At 43.1% G+C, this 16,446-nt stretch overlaps 1 protein-coding gene across 3 annotated transcripts in view; it reads left to right on the plus strand.

Moving 5' to 3' along the window:
* Positions 1-16,446, plus strand: part of CLRN1 (clarin 1) — a 36,393-nt gene that overhangs the window by 8,785 nt on the left and 11,162 nt on the right. For 2 of the 3 annotated variants that reach the window (XM_032486413.1, XM_006189098.2), the window contains exon 2: positions 13,941-14,120. In XM_032486413.1, coding sequence (XP_032342304.1) covers positions 13,941-14,120 — 180 coding nt within the window. Of the gene's footprint in view, positions 1-13,940; positions 14,121-15,123; positions 15,149-16,446 lie in introns of all 3 variants that reach the window. The other variant, XM_006189099.2, reaches the window with a different exon arrangement.

Here is a 16,446-nt window from a genome sequence, read left to right on the forward strand (position 1 = left end):
AGCACGTGCTTGACATGCATGAGTGTCTGGGTTCAATCCCCAGTACTGCCATTAAAAAAAAAAAAAAAAAAAAAAAGAAGGAAAGTGAGCAAACTTGGCTCCCAGCCCCAGAGGCTTCCTCTCTTTCTAAACCTGCCCACCAGTTACAGGAGTTCCCTTCTCACTTGGTCAGGGGGCCAGCCCTGCCCTGGATAGGGAGGTGCTCAGCTGTCCAGCCCTGCCTGTGACTGAGTGGGTGAGGCTGACGAATTCAGTGGACCTTGGTGAATGATCTAAACCACAGACTCCAACACTTTATCAGAAATAAAGCTAGTATTTCCACCTCTGTCTGCCCACCTCCTGTGGAAGAGCTCTGCTTCTTCTAAGGAGACTCTCAGGGGTCCTCTTTGGAGGTGTGCCATCAGCCCAAACATCATTTGAGACAAGCCAATACAGAGCAGGTGCAAGAAATTGCACAAAGGAAATAGAAACAGGAAGGGGAACAATACATCGGACACTGAGGAAAGTGTGTGACAGGTAGCAAGTAAATCATTAACTACAAATCCAAAGTTCCTGGATTATGTACAGCAATAGTCACCCACTTGGTCATGAAAAAAAACAACTGAGCTACAAGATAGAAAGCTCACCTGAATTCCATGGAATCTAAGGACTCCTATGGGAGAATCTCAGGTCCCAACATGCAGATATGTGCTCTAACACCTGTGGGCCAAATAACTCCCACCCGCCCCCAGCCATCGACCCTGAGTTCTTAAGTCTCCCACTCTGGGTGGAAAGATAATTTTTCTGCTGTTCTCGTCATGTTAAAAAAATATTTAAGTGATTACATGAAAATTTACAAAGAGTTTCCACATAAAGAATCTCACAGTGTCTCTCAAAAGTTCTGACTTATTTCTATTACCACGCACATTTACAGATAAGGCAGCCAAGGTATCAGAGGCCCACACGAGCAGTAAATGGCAAAACCAGATTAATCCCAAACTTTCCTCATTCCAAAAGCTACGCTTTCCCCAACTTGCTGTGTTGTCTTTCAGTGAATGCCTGGCTATTCTCGCTTCCCACCAGCTCCCTGCCTTTCTTGCTTTGGTGGCGTGTGATAGTCTAACCACCCAGTACTCTTGGTTAATGCCTAAATGCCTAGGTTTAGACTGGATTTACTGATTCTTGTTTTAAGAATTGTAGGATTAAGGGGGAGAGGTAGAGCACATGCCTAGCATGCATGAGGTCCTGGGTTCATTCCCCAGTACCTCCATCAAAAATAAATAAATAAGCCTAATTACCCCCCCCCAAAGAATTGTAGGATTAAAAGATATGACAATTAGACCAGAATCAGTAATAGATAAAAAGTTTCAGGATAAAATATAACAGAAGAACTCAGGAGACAGAGATAAAATAAATTTTAAGGCAACTGAAATGAATGCCATGCATTTAGAAAGATCAAATAAAACATGGATTAATGGCAAGTAATAAAGGAACCTACTTAGCAGTTAGTAAAAACAAATACTTTTTAAATCTTATTCTTATTACCTTCCAATGATCTATTGAAAACCGTATGACTTGACATGTAAGACTCAAATTCTTTGTAAGTTAGAGTTTATGCATCCGCAGCTCAACACCCCCTCACCAAGAAAAAGATCATTGGTTGCTTATGTGCCCAAGCATTCTTCTAGACTCTGAGGACACAGTGGGAATGAGAGAGGGAACTTGTTCACAAACAACTAATAATCTAGAAGAAGTGTTTTTAAATAGCTGGCCATTTGTAAGAGCTGTACAGGCACACCAGTCAAGACGGGAAAGGTTACGTTTTAATAAGAAGTCCAAACATCATAGGTTTAAATCAGCAAAGATTGATTTCTTGCTCACAGTACATGTTCGTCAGAGATTAGCTGTAGGTCCATCCCAGGACATAGCCACCATCTGGATTGTCACCAGCTGTGAAAGAGCTGTGGAGGCTCTCACACGGGCAACTAAATTCTCTGACCCGGAACAGACCCATGCCACTTCCATTTATATTTTATTGGCCAAGGTTGTTACATAGCCACATATACCTTCCAAGGGGCCAAAATGTGCAATCCTATCGTGAGCTCCGAATGGCGAAGAACCAGAACTACGCACGGTGGGTTAGCACTAGTGACTACCACAATGACTGATTTTTGTTCAGAAAGCTCCAAGAAGAATTACTCTCTGTCAGGGCAAGGCACAGGGAAATCAGAGGAAAGGAAGGATTAGAGTTAGCAATCACTAGATGGCATTGATGAAGCCATTCTGAGCAAAGGATCAACATGAGCAAATGTACGAGGAGCCTACGGTGGCCAGAGTGCAAAGGATGCGTGAGAGGGAGGAGGAAGCCAGGACCAGGATGTGAGGACCTTTGTTTGCTGTATGGAGGCAGCTAATTTTATCTTTAGGCAATGGGATACCATTTAAGATGTTAAGCATGTATGTGTCAGCACAGAGATGGATTAGAAGAAGACTAATAGAGAGGCAGGGAGGATAGTCAGAAGGCTGACTTCTGACTCCAGTATTGGAGGTCCAGACCAAAGCACTGTCAGAGGGCTGGAAAGTGGGGAGGGGGGGGTATTTCCAAAATAAACAGATGAAACAATCAACAGAACCTGGGGACAGAGGATGAACCTCAGATTTCTGCTGGATGGATGGTTGTGATAATTTACCAAGATATACAGAGGGGGAAAGTTTAGAGAGAAGATGAAATTCTTCTGGGTCATGTTTAATGAGGTTCACTTACAGGCCAGCAACTAGAGACACCATCAGTTCTGCAGATTTGGAGGTCATGAGTGAGGCCTGGGGTAGAGGTGGACAGGTGAGATTCGGCAGATTAGAAGTGGTAGTTGGAGCCACACCTGAAGATGAAGTTTCCCAGAGAGGGGAACTGAATGAGAAGGTAAACAAAGATGTGGCCTAGAAAACACCAATATTTATGGGTAGAGGAGGAGGGATTTCCAAAGGAGAATGAGAGGGGATGGCCAGTGAGCTGGAAGGAAACCAGCGTGGGGGGGGGGTACCATGGGGGAGCAACCTTCAACAAGGAAGTACCAGTCCACAGTCGTGACCACCACAGGGCTGTCCAATGAGAGACAACGAAAGTAGCCCTCTGAATCTTCCATCGTAAGGGCACAGGGGACCTTTGCCAAAGCAGTCTTGAGGGAATGGTGGGGAAGGGAGGTCCTTGTAGGAGCTGAGGAGGGAATGGAGAGGTGAGGACCCAGGGAAAGACTGAGGTCGGGGAGTAGCTAGAAGAGTCCTAAGGCCAGGCTAGGGGTGTTTACAACGGGGGGGGGGGTGGTTCTTGAGTATGATTCTATGCTGAGGGGACAGAGCAGGAGGGAGGAGGAGGCTGAAGACAGGAAGGAGAGGGAGGTAACTAATGGATTTAGAAAAGACCCTGTGAAGGTGAGAAAGGCCCAGAGCACAGGGAGGAAGCCAAGTCTTGAACAGGAGAAAAAAATTTTGTTTCACTAAGAAGGGAGGAAAGATTGGGCATGGAGCAAAAAGAAGGGTGGCACTAGGGGACAGAAAAGTTGCGGGAATCCCCCCGAAAGCCTGTTTTCTCTGTGAAGTGGAAGAGAGCGGTTCACTAGATATTTTCAAGTCTTTTGTAAACCAGGCACAAGAGACTAAGGGAAATGGAGCAGGGGTGTGACGGTGCTTCAGAGTGGGGGAGGTTTGGAATATCTGACAAGGGACAGAGAGGGAAAGACTAGAAAAGGCTTTGCAGAAAAGCGGGGGGGGGGGGGCGCTACAGATCAGAAGCTCGGGAGAGTGGGGTCCAGAGGCAAGACACATCCCCCAAGGAGTGGAGCCTCCCACCAAATGATGGCAGGAGGGGGATTTTCCTACGGAGAGCACCCCTGTGCCTGCGTTTCCACTCAAGTCACTAACTCACAGCTTACTCAGCTCTGTTTCGTAACAGCAGATTGTAGTAACGAGGGGATGACAGCCTTTCTCCACGCGCTGAGAGTTATGCAATGTGGCTTTTCTTTTCCCCTCTCCCTCCTGTAACTTGGCTGCCTTCTGCTCTATTGGGAGAGTGAACTTGATGACTAGCCTCTTCTAGCTCTGTTTCTGACTCCAAGTCTTGTCAAAAGTCTCTGCTTTCTGGACTTCACAGAAAGGAAATAGAGCTTTGAACCAGGAGTTTAATACGTAAGTTACAAAATACAACTCACCAGCTCCAGGTTACCTTGTATCTTTACGTATTTAGAGAGTATTCTTTTAGAACGCACTGCTCTGGCCCAAGTAATTCCTTTCCTGGGAATTCATCCAAAAAGGTTATTCCTGTTCATCACACACCCCCATAATAAGAAAGAAAAAGGTACGGGCTTGAAATTTGTTCGTGGAAGCATTAGCTGTAATACTAAAATAATGGAAGGCAAACCTAATGGACAGCAGTGCATCAGTTTGATGGAAAACCCATGTAGTTTTCTAAATGACATTTATAAAGACAACCTGTATGACGCGGGAAATGCTTATCTTCTGAGTAAAAAGAACAGAATGTGACCTCAAAAATTCATAACGATTATAGTAATATGTGAAATGTATATTAAGATAGACAAAAATTTGAAAGGAACAAAAAAAGGGAAGTCTTGCTTTTTATATTGGTGGGATTGTGGGTAAATCTGTACCTTAATTCCCATTTCACTGTTATAATGTTGTTCATTTGTAAGAAAGACCCTCCATAAACAGTTGGACCTTTGGACAAACTGACAGAAACATGGAGAAAGCAAGTCCCTGCTCCCCCTCCCTCCTGCCCTGCTAACAAAAAAGAGCTGTTTCATGTTCAAGTTGGAGATGGATTCTTTCACAAATCCTAAACTTTAAACCTTGTTATTAAACAGCCATCAGTTTCCATCTCATATGTTGACAATCCCCGAAGTATGCTGGATTAAAATTTTTCTTTTAATAAAGAGATTTGAAATTCCATTCCAGTTGCCAACCAGGTCTTTCAACTTCTTAAAAAAAAAAAAATCCAAAAACCCACATGGGCTCCTATCATCCCTTTGGCAACTATTCTATCTCCATTGCCCCAAATTCCCTCCCTTCAGCTTCTATAACCACCAGCCCCAGAAACAGCTTATATCAAGGTCAACAGTGACTTTCTGACTCAAAGGACAAATTTCGGTTCTCAATCAGAAACTCCATCACACCTAATACTACCAACCCCCTTTCTTCCTCTCCTTGGGCCCTGGGGTCGCTAACTGGACTGTCCTCTCCCCTTCTTCCTTCCCTCCTCACCTATACAACACTAACTCCCTTCAGTATGCATCACTGGCTTCCACCAAGAAACTCCAAATCTGCTAGCCACACAGGACTCCATCCCTGCATCCTACTCCAGGTAAAATGTACCCACCCAGCATACCCATGTCCACCAGCTACATCGTGCATTCTTCACAGCATCAGTGACCCCCTAAGGAGGTGAAAATTGGTTCTTGGTGGCAAGAAAACCCTTACTCTTTGAAAAGTGTATATGTATACAAAGCACACATATAAATACAATATAGACACCAATATACAATATATCAGTGGTATCAAAATTCCATGGGTGGAGGGTGGTTAGGAGGAATATCTAATAAGACTCCTGGGATGAAGTGCAACAGTGAAAAAAAAATTTTTTTGAGAAATACTGTTCTACATTGTGCCAGCATTCTTAGATACTAGGAAAATAGCAGCGAATAAAACAGACCAAGGCACCTGCCCTCATGTTATGAGGGAAAAAAACAAACAAACAGATAAGTAAAAATGGACAATTTATAAGATGATGATAATTGCTATGGAGAAAAAGAAGAGAAAGGAAAGGGGTGGGGGAATTGAATAGGGGTGATTGGGCAGAAGTTTGCAAATCCAAGTAATAAAGGCTTCCCTGAGAAAGTGGTATTTAAATAAAGACATGGAAGTGAAGGAGCAAGCCATGGGGATCTCTAGGGGAATTTACAGGGAAAGGAAACAGTAAGTGCAAAGGCCCTGAGGTAGGAGTGTTCCTGGCACATCTGAAGTGCAGTTAGGAAGCCAGTGGCTGGAGCACACTGTGCCAAACTGCACAAGGAAACAGGAAGAGATGAAGTCAGAGGAGTCCAGTCACATACAGCCTAGTAGGCCACTGTAATGACTCGGCACACTCTGGGTGAGATTGGAATCCACCAGAAGGGTTTCAACAGGGGACTGATAAAAACAAATCCTTTTTTTAATGTAACTAGTTGGGGTTTTTTATTTTTATTTTTGAAAGTAATTAATTTATGGATGTTTAGGGGGAGTGCTGGGGATTGAACCTAGGACCTTGTGCATGCTAAGCATCTGCTCTACCACTTGAGCTATATCCTCCCCCCCTAAACCAATTCATTTTTAAAAGATCCCACCAGCTGTTGCATTGAAAACAGACTGCAGGATGGGGGTGCGGAAGCAGGGAGACTGGTTAGGAAGCCCTCGCGGTCATCTGAGTGAGACGGTGGTGACGCGCAGCAGGTGCAGCAGCAGAGACGGGGAGACGGGGTTAGACTCTGAAGGTAGTGCCAGGAGCTTTTCCTGATGGGTTCAACATGAAATGTGAGAGTAAGAGAAGAATCAAGGATGAGGCCAAGGAAGAATGGAACTGCCTGCAACCAAGAAGAAGGCGGCTAAAGAAAGCAAGGGTGTGGAAGAGAAGACCGCGGGTTTGGTCAGGGACACACTGAGATGCCTACTCAATATCCCAGTCAGGACGTTCAGTAAGTAATTGGAGGACACACAAGTGTGGGATGCAGGGAGAAGTCCAGGCTGGAAACATCTGCTCGAGAGTACTTCTAGTCAAAGCCATGATACTGCATAAAGCACTAGTGGGAGCGCATGAAGACGGAGAAGAGAAGAGGTGAGGATCAACCAACAAAGTGCATCAAGATGGTAACCAGTGAGGCAGCCAAGCCAGGCGAGGGCAGTGTCTAGAAGCCAGAAACCAGGTAAGATGAGGATAAAGGTTGACCATTGGGTTTGGCACCCAGAAGCTGCTTGACACTCTGGGAAACATAGTAATAGTGCAGTGGGTTCAAGAGAGAAAGTGGAGAAAGGACCGAGATGCTGAGAGTAGAGACAACTCCCTGAGAGACTTGGCTGTAAGGGAAAGAGAGAAAGGGTTTAACAGCTGGAGGAGGACTTAAGTGAGATTATTTTTTTAAAGATGAGAAAATGACAGCATGTTTGTGTGCTGATGGGCCTGATCCAATAGAGGGGAACTGATTATGTGGTAGAGAGAGGATAGAATCCCTCAGCAGTGTCCTTGAGGAGGTGAGAGGGGGTGGCCTGTGAGCAGCGGTGGGATTGGCGTCAGACAGGGGCGCACCACAGCACACCCGTGCCGAACACCTACCGCGCACTGGGTACTCCACACGCTGATGCCACTGGACCCTCACAGACGTGAGAGGGAAGTAGGATCAGTCTCAGTTTTCAGAAAAGAAAATCAAGGTTTAAGGACTTCACGGAATTAGAAAAGAAGCTAAAATACTAGCTTCTTTTGCCTAATTTCAAATGCCTGATCCTTTCCCAGGCTGCCCCACGGGATACCCTCACTTTACAGAGAGAAAGAGGGACAGATCAGCCTGCTCAAGGCCCTGCAGAGGGCTGGAACCTGGGGGCCTGACTCTTGGACTCTTGGTCCCTGACTACTGCTCACACCTGGAGGACGCTGCTCACTCCAGCTCTTGTTCCTCCTACTCCTGGTTGTTTTTAGTGAGGTTTATTGAGGTATAACTACATGCAGTACAACTCACCCTTTTCAGGTGGACAGGTCTATGAATTTTGACTGTTGCCTAGAGGCATGTAAATACCACCACAATCAAGATTAGAACACTTTCATCACCCCCAAAATCTCCCTTGTGCCCCTCTGTGGTCAGTGTCCTCCCCCACCCCCAACCCTGGGCCACCACTGATCTGTTTTCTGTCCTTATCACTGTGCTTTTTCCAGAATGTCACACATACAGAATCATACAATATGCAGCCTTTTGAATTCAGTTACTTTCAGTCAGCAAAATGCATTTCAGATCCATCCATGCTATTGTGTGCACCAACAGTCTGTTCCTTTGTATTGCAGAGTTGTATTTTATTTTATGGATGGTTTGTCCATTTACCAGTTGATGGATATTTAAGGTGCTTCCAGTTTTTAGCAAATACAAGTAAAGCCACTGTAAACATACGCATACAGATTTTTGTATGGACGTATGTTTTTAATTCTATTAGGCAAATATCTAGGAATGGGATTGCTGGGTCATATATTAAGTCCATGGTCAGCTTTTTAAGTACAGAAACAATTGGATAGTCATGTGCTAAAAGAATTTAACCCTGGCCATATGTAAGAAATAACTCAAAATGGACCATAGACTTCAATGTAAACCTAAAACTAAAAAAATTCTGGAAGAAAAACATAGGCGAAATTATTTGTGACCTTGCATTAGGGAAAGATTTCTTAGATTTGACATTCAAAACATGATACATAAAAGTAAAAAATTTGATAAATTGGAATTCATAAACATAAGGACAGTTCTTCAAAAGGCACTGATAAGAGAATGAAAAGACAAGCCACAAACTCGGAGAAAATATTTGTGAATTACTTATCTGATAAAGGGCTCATATCCAGCATGCATAAAGAATTCTCAAAACTCAATAATAGTAGTAATGAACAATTCAATAAAAAAATGCACAAAAGATATGAGCAGACACTTTACCAAAAAAGATGTATGGAAGGAGAATAAACTCACAAAAGGATGCTCAACATCATTAGTCACTTGGCAAATGCAAATTAAAACTACAAAATAAACTACACATCTATGAAATGACTACAATTTTTAAAGATTGCCAAGTACCAGCAAGAATACAGAACAACTGAGACTCTCATACATTGCTGGTGGGAAGGTGAAATGGTACAGCCACTGCGGAAAACCCTTGGCAGTTTTTTATAAAGTCACACATACAGGAGCTGGGAGTGGAGGACAGGTTGTCTCCAAAGGGGAAAAAGGAAGTTTTAGGAGCTGTGGAACAGTTCTATATCTTGATTGTGGCAGTGGTTACGTGATCATAAGCATTTGTCAAAACGCACAGAACAGTACACCAAAAAAAGAGAAATAGTTACAGTGTTAATTTAAAAAGGGGGGGGGAGTAAAAGCAAAGGCAGCGATGCCACTGTGAGACTTCAGGCAAATTACTTAACTTCTCTGTGCCTTCGGTTTCATAAATAACTCCCTTTCACTTGGCAACAGCTAATCAAGTAATTCCTGGAGGCCTGAAGTGACTTGCTGAATTCTTGACAGCCCCTCTGCAGATCAAAATGTTCAAATCCTTTTTCTGTGTTGTAATCCTACACCTCAAAGAAGGGAAAGACCAAGCAGATCTCCAATATCATTAAAGTGACACCTTCCAGTATTTACTCGAAGGGTCTGCTCTCATCTTCCGTGAAGGAAAACTCGTATCAGTGTTGGTTGGAAAATGAAGGGTTATTATCAGAGCTCTGATTGGTCATTACAGATTTGGAGAATTTTCATCAAAGAAACCTCATAAAATATAACATGTAGGGATTAGTATCCTACTGGGTGACTTTCTTGCAAAAGTGGGAATTTTAAGAGACTTCAGAAGAATTAATATGCTCCACATGACAATTTATTTTAGCTTCTGGCTTTTCTTTCCAGGAGGCAAATCAGTGCAACTTCTGCCTTCGTTTTAGGTAGGTAACAACTGTCAATTTTCAGACAGGCTTCACCTAGCTGTCCTCTCAGAGACAAAGAGGTGGCCGCCTCTTCCTCAGGTGGGGAGATGGAAGGAAGCAGGGTTTTTGATAACAGTTAGTCAAAACCAAGTCAATAGCTAACCAAGTGCAAGAATAGCAAGTTGCATTGATTGAACTTGCCTCAGCAGTTGGAAGCTCGGGAGGGTGGACGATCATAGACTAATTGGTTCGCTCTGCACCCCGAGAACACAGGGCAGTGAGGACCAGTGCAATCACTGACAACAGAGGCTCAGCACCTGCGAACTTCAACACCCAGTTTGCCTCTTCCAAACAAAGTTGAGACGTCTTCCCATTTTATCTTAATTTATCTTGATCTGTCTATTTATCCATCCAACCACCCATCCATCCAATTTCTAATCAATAAGGGCTTTTCAAAACACAACCACAATACCATTAACATAGCCAACAAAATCAATAATAGTTATGTAATAGCATCTAAAACTCAGTCCATGTTCAATTTTCCTTGGCTATCTCAAAAACATTTTTTTTATAAAGTTTTGTTCAAATCACAAATAATATCCATACATTGCATTTGTTAGTATGTCTCCTAAATCTCTTTTAATCTAGAACAGTCAAAGGAATTTTTATGTCTTCATTTATCCTTTCAATTATTTTTTAAAAGCATTTATGTATTCATTAACTAGATAATGTTTGTGGGGTAGTAAAAAATTTTTTTTCCGACCACACTAAAAGGTACTTAATGAGGTATCCCTGTCTCCCTCCCCTGGAAGTGATGTTACCGGTTTCATGTGTAATCTTCTAGAAATGGTGTCTGCCTAGACGAGCATGCCCACCCCCGAGGCTGCTTGGTGTATAAGAATGAGGACCCGAGTTCAAATCTCTGCCACTTACTAAATACAAATTTTGGGCACGTTACATCACCTCTGAGCCTGCTTTTTCCTCTGGTAAATAGATCTAATAATAGTACCTATCTCATGGCATTGTTGAGAGAATTGAATCAGATAAATAAAGTATTTAAAAACTACTTGTTATTACATACATTCTCCTTTGGCTTTTTCCCAAATGATAGAATGATGCACTTTTTTCTTTGTTTGTTGTGTGTTTTTTCATCTAACATCACATTTTGATAATTCCATACCTGTTCTTAAAGAGTCGCTTCATTGTTTGAAATCATTGACTTGTGCAGATGCCAGACTGATAGACATGGGAGTTATTTCCTACCTTTTTTTTTTTTTTTGCCAAAAAAAAAAAAAAATGCTGCCATGAATATCCTAGTAATATTTCATTGGATTCATGTGCACAAATATCCACAGGATAAACTTCTGGAAGTAAAATTGCTGAGCTAAAGGATACGTGCTTTTTAATACTTCCTAGGCAGTGCCCAACTTCTCCGAAGGAAGCTGCACCAATTCACACTCCCAAGAAAAGTCCACAAGGGTCCCCACTTCCCAACACCTTAGCTAACGCAGGGTATCTTTACATGTTTTGATCTTTGTAAATAGGATTTGTGGAAAATGCTATCTCATAGATTTCATGTGCATTTCTCTTATTATGAGAAGATAAAGGAAATACAGTGCGAGTTAAACCTCAGTAGTCAAATGATCTGCACATGACATGGCGGGGTACAAATGACCTTGTCTGTATTTGTGAAGAGGACGCTCCCTATCCGCCTGCACTGAGCATGTTTTACGTATGTACGTACATAGTTAGTTGTATCTAGCAGTGGTGAAGGGTTTGTTCTGAGCCCTTGTTCGGTGCAACTCCCTCACCTGGTTGCTTTCTGACACACGGCCAGGAGTACAGTGTTGTGGCCCTGGACATGGATTTGCTCCCAACTCACAAGCTCTCTTTCTCTTCTCCCTTCTCACCTCTCGTTACAGCTTTTCCATAAGTGATAGCCATTCCCTTGGCTTTAAATACCAGGATCAGACTAGAGTGAGGCCATTCAGGGACCTAGGACATAAAATTTAAAGAGACATTCACTCTAGGGCCCCAGAGCGTGACTGTCTCCTTAAATTCCCCTATCTGCTTTAGGCGCCTTACTTTCCTGACCCTAGTTTCACCTCCTTAGATACCTCCGCCTTCTCCCTGGACCTCCAGACACGTAAGTCCTACATGTCATCTCCACCTGGATATCTTACACAACTCAAACTTCAAATACCTAAATCACAGCTCCTGCATCACTTCCCACTCCCATGCCCAACCTGCTCCTCCCACTCGTCTATCTAACTTAACAGCATCACCATTTACTCAGTTACTCTAGGAGTTATCCGTGATTTCTTTCAATAAGCTCTATCTTCCATCTCCAAAATATGTTCCAAATCTGACAACCTCTCACCACCTCTACTGCTACCACCTTAGACCACATCCCCATATCTTACCTCTGTAAATATCCCCTGACCGCCCCACCAGGTTTCCCAGATTCCCTCCTCTCTCCACCCCTTTATACTCATTAGTCAGTGGCCAGAGTGATCTTTTTATATCATGAAGGAGATCGTGTCACTCTCCTACTTAAAACCCTCCAGTAGCTTCCAAATGAATTTAGAATAAAAGCAGACCCCTTACTGTGGTCGACAGATCAGGATCCAGCAGGTGCAACAATCTGACCCCAGCCCAGCAACCCGACTTCCACCTCTGCCTTGTCACCAGGAACTGCCGCCCGCACGGGCTCACTCCTGCCCAGGTTGTGTTCCTTTTCCCTGGACTGCTCTTCCGCAGATCTTTATACAGCCACTTCCTGCTCAACATTCAGGTGTCAGCTCAGGTGTCACTTTCCTGACCACTTCTGTCCACTCACCCAATCACTCAAAGTCCCACTTCCCTGTTTTATTTCTCCATAGCATTATGACTACATGAAAGTGTCTTATCACTGTGCAACAGCCCCTCAAAGCTCAGGGGCTTAAAACAAAAACTCATTAGTTCAGCTGGACAGTTCTCAATTGGATCTCTTCTACTGTTACGGCTGAATGGCAGCTGGGGTTGGAGTCACCTGGAGGCTTTTCTGGGCCAGACTTCTAAGATTCTTCCCTCCCACGTCTGGTGCCCCGGTGCTCCTGCTGGTGGCCTCCTTCTCCAGCAGACAACTGGACATCCTCCCGGGCAGCTCAAGCCTCCAAGAGAGAAGAAGTGGAAATGGCTGGGCCTTTTATAGCCTAAAATGGGTACGATGTACTTCTATTGCCATATTCACTGGTCAGAGCAGTCATAGGCCAGCCCAGGTTCCAGGAAATTGAGGAATAAATCCTACCTCTTAAAGGGGAAGTGACATGTATGTAAAAGGAGGCAAGAAATTGACCGTGGCCACTTTTGTCTGTAAAACATCACATTCATCTGTTCACTTGTTATTTGTCTGTCAACTCCTGTTAGGTTATAAGCTCCACAAGACAATAAGCACCTTGTCTATCTTACTTTATGGTTCTTTTCTAGCACCAGGAACAATATCTGGCACACAGTAGGTGCTCAATAAAGTTTGGCAAACTAAAGTGGACTGAAGTAAATTTCTCCAGATTGGTTTGGCCAGGTTTGCTGATGCTAAGCATACTGATGCCTCACCAGATAAGAGAAATACCACATTTCTAAAATATTTCATTTCCTCTGCAAGCAAGAAAAACTTGCCCTGAACACAAAATTTAGAGATAGATTTGGCATGTTTTCTAAACGGAAAAAATTTCTTGTATCACCAGAAATTATTTTCCCACAGCTTGTGCTACATCAAAATATTGAAGTTGACTGAAAATACCCCATTCTTAATCTTGGTGTGGACTAGAAACTTTTTTTTTTTTTTTGTCACAAAGGAAATACAAAAACCTCCTGTTATTTGAACTCCTCCAGATAGCGCCAAACTGAAAATGTCATTACAAGTTAAAATAGATTAAAAAAAAAAAAAGACTACTGAGAAATGTCATTAAAAGTTTGGTGATCAAAATGTAGAGTTCTGGGTTTTAAGGACAGTACTTGTTTATTTAAGTAATTACATATGACCGAGGGCAAAAAGAAAAATTCCTTCAAATCTCCCCCTTTGCTAGTTTTTACTGGTGAGTTTTATAAAATAATCTCATGTTTAAACCTTTTTGTAAATCCTTTGTAAATGAGTAAGTGAGAATGTATTCATCAGAAGGATTTTAGTGACTTTTGAAGTTAGAATAAAAGGGATTTAATTTTTTAAATTACACTTGCAGATGACCGCTGATGAAATTTCTTCTAATCTTTGTTTTATCTTCAGTTTTCCCAGATTTGCTCAAAGCGATCCCAGTGAGCATCCACGTCAACGTAGTTCTCTTCTCCGTGATCCTTATCGTTTCAACCCTGGTGGGGACAGCCTTCTTCATGTACAATGCTTTCGGCAAGCCCTTTGAAACGCTGCATGGTCCACTGGGGTTGTATCTTTTGAGCTTCATTTCAGGTGAGTATAAAATTCTACCTCTGAAGCCAAATGGGTTTTTCAATGGGTAAAAGATTATCAGCCTACCCAAATGTAAAGCGAAAATACATATACATGGATGGTCACTGTGGCATTATTTACAAGAGCAAAAAGTGGAGAGAAATATAATTATCCAACAATAGGGAATTCAGTAAATGTATTAGGGTAGTTTATTCAAATGAACACAATGCTGGCATTAAATTAATATTTTGGAAGATGTAATCAAAAGGATACACGCTTGTATCAAAAAGGTAAGTGAAAAAAAGCAGTATGTAAGATTTTATAAAGATGAATCCAATTTGATTTTATATATAAATATATATTCTATACTCTCCATATATATAGAGAGAGCCTCCATATATACAAAAATACATATATATATGCAGACAAAGAGTCTATTTTGTTGGTAGTAGTTATTTCTGAGAAGGAAAATTATGGGTGATTTTCATTTTTTCTCAAACTTTTTAGTATTTCCAAATGTTCCATAATATGCATTTATTTATTCATAATCCAAAAAATGAATAAAAGCCATCAAATAAGACTAAAGGGCCAGTGTCCCACCCACACATGAGTTGCCATATTCAAGCTTGAAGAGATTTTGTGTAACCTAACGGTAGGTGTATCTGGACAAGGAAAACTCTAAGCGCATCAATAAACACATCCTACTCACTAACCAGGGCTGATGGAAAAGCATTTAAAATCCAGTCAGTGCCACAGGGTGCTTAGCACATATTTACAAGGAGGAGAAAAAGAAAGATGAGAAAATCAAAAGTGTCTACACAACTCAAATGTAGCCATTCTTCGACGGGAGGTCATTGATTTCACCCTACTCCAAAATGTGCAAAAAGACTCAATGCTTTTGTCCTATTCCTGGGAAGCAAGTAATTTTATTAATGATTTCATGGAGAGAGGAGAGAGAATACAACACACACCAGCCAACAGTGGATTGCAAATCCATATTAGACTCTTTCCTTTTACTCGGCAGCTGCCCTTTGGCTGCCAGGCCCCAGGCCCCTCCTCTCTCTTTGCACCCCTCCCTTCCCCCTGCACAATTCAACTCTAGCCACAAACTTGCATAGCTCCCTCTCTACAAAACAAAGCCCCTTTGTAGTTAATGGGCGCTCACTAGTCTTAGAAGGCAGTGTACTGGCCTCCATCCATTATCACTAGAGCACACTTCTTGGGGTCTCACCCCACCTACATCTTGCTAATCAGATTATTTCCCCAACTAAAGCAGTTCTCCCTCTAGTGCGGGTTCTGCTGATTTTCTCTGTATCTCTCACAAGAAAATAATAGTTTTCAATGGTGCAAAAATGATGACCACAGGGGGTCAGAGTCTAAATCTTTCTCATCTTTCTATCTCTAGCAAAATCATCCAGCATGAGGCTCTGTACACAGTACACAGTACACAGTGCAATATGTGTTCGCTGACTTGAAAACTCAGGGCCAGAAGGAGATGTTGACTTGCTTGCTTATATAACATAGTATAGAAAATCAAAATTCGGATGGGATGGAACTAGCAGGGCAGGCCCACAGAGACGGCAGCACTCAGCCAGAGAGAGTAAGATAAAGGAAGGCCAGGGCTTTGCAATCAGGGCAGAGGGGCAAGAGCACAGACACAGGATGCCGACAGACAGACCAGGATGGTGATTCAGTTTCACGGGAAGGTCAGGTTCGAAGTGGGTACGGGGATTACTTCACCCCCACCCAGCAGACCAAACCAACCTGGTGGCCCTGGGTGGTGTGCTGTTTTCCTGAAGGCCCCTGAATCAACCAGGGACCAGCCAGACCACAGAATCCGTGCTGCCTTAACAGAGGGAACACAATGTCCACCAGTGGTCCTTCTACTGGAGTCCCCAGACCAGCAGCATCTGCCTCACCTGGGATCTTGATAGATGAGCAAATTCTCAGGCCTCCCTCCAGACTTTCCGAACCAGAAATTCCAGAGTAGGGCCCTACAATCTGGGGTTTACCAAGCCCTCCAGGTGATTCCAATATAAGCTCAGGTTTGAGAACTCCCTGCTATAGAGGGTTGATTAAACAGGCATTGGAGACAAAAAGGAGACCCTGGGGCAACTCAGATTTGGCAATGTGAGAAAGCAGCCACCATCCTTAGGGCTAAGAGAAGGTGGCACTGTACCCTGAGGAGACAGCGCTGTCACGTGACACCACGAGGCAGTTCTGGGAGTGTGGAAAGGGCTCAGGAACCCCCCAGCTGCTGCTGCCAGGAATGGTGGTACCCTGAGGCAAAGCCAGTCAAACCCTCCTCCCCTGCCCGGGGGTCCTCGCTCACCAGGTGCACTCCACT

This window comes from Camelus ferus, chromosome 1, assembly GCF_009834535.1.
Source record: "Camelus ferus isolate YT-003-E chromosome 1, BCGSAC_Cfer_1.0, whole genome shotgun sequence".
Lineage (NCBI taxonomy): Eukaryota > Metazoa > Chordata > Mammalia > Artiodactyla > Camelidae > Camelus > Camelus ferus.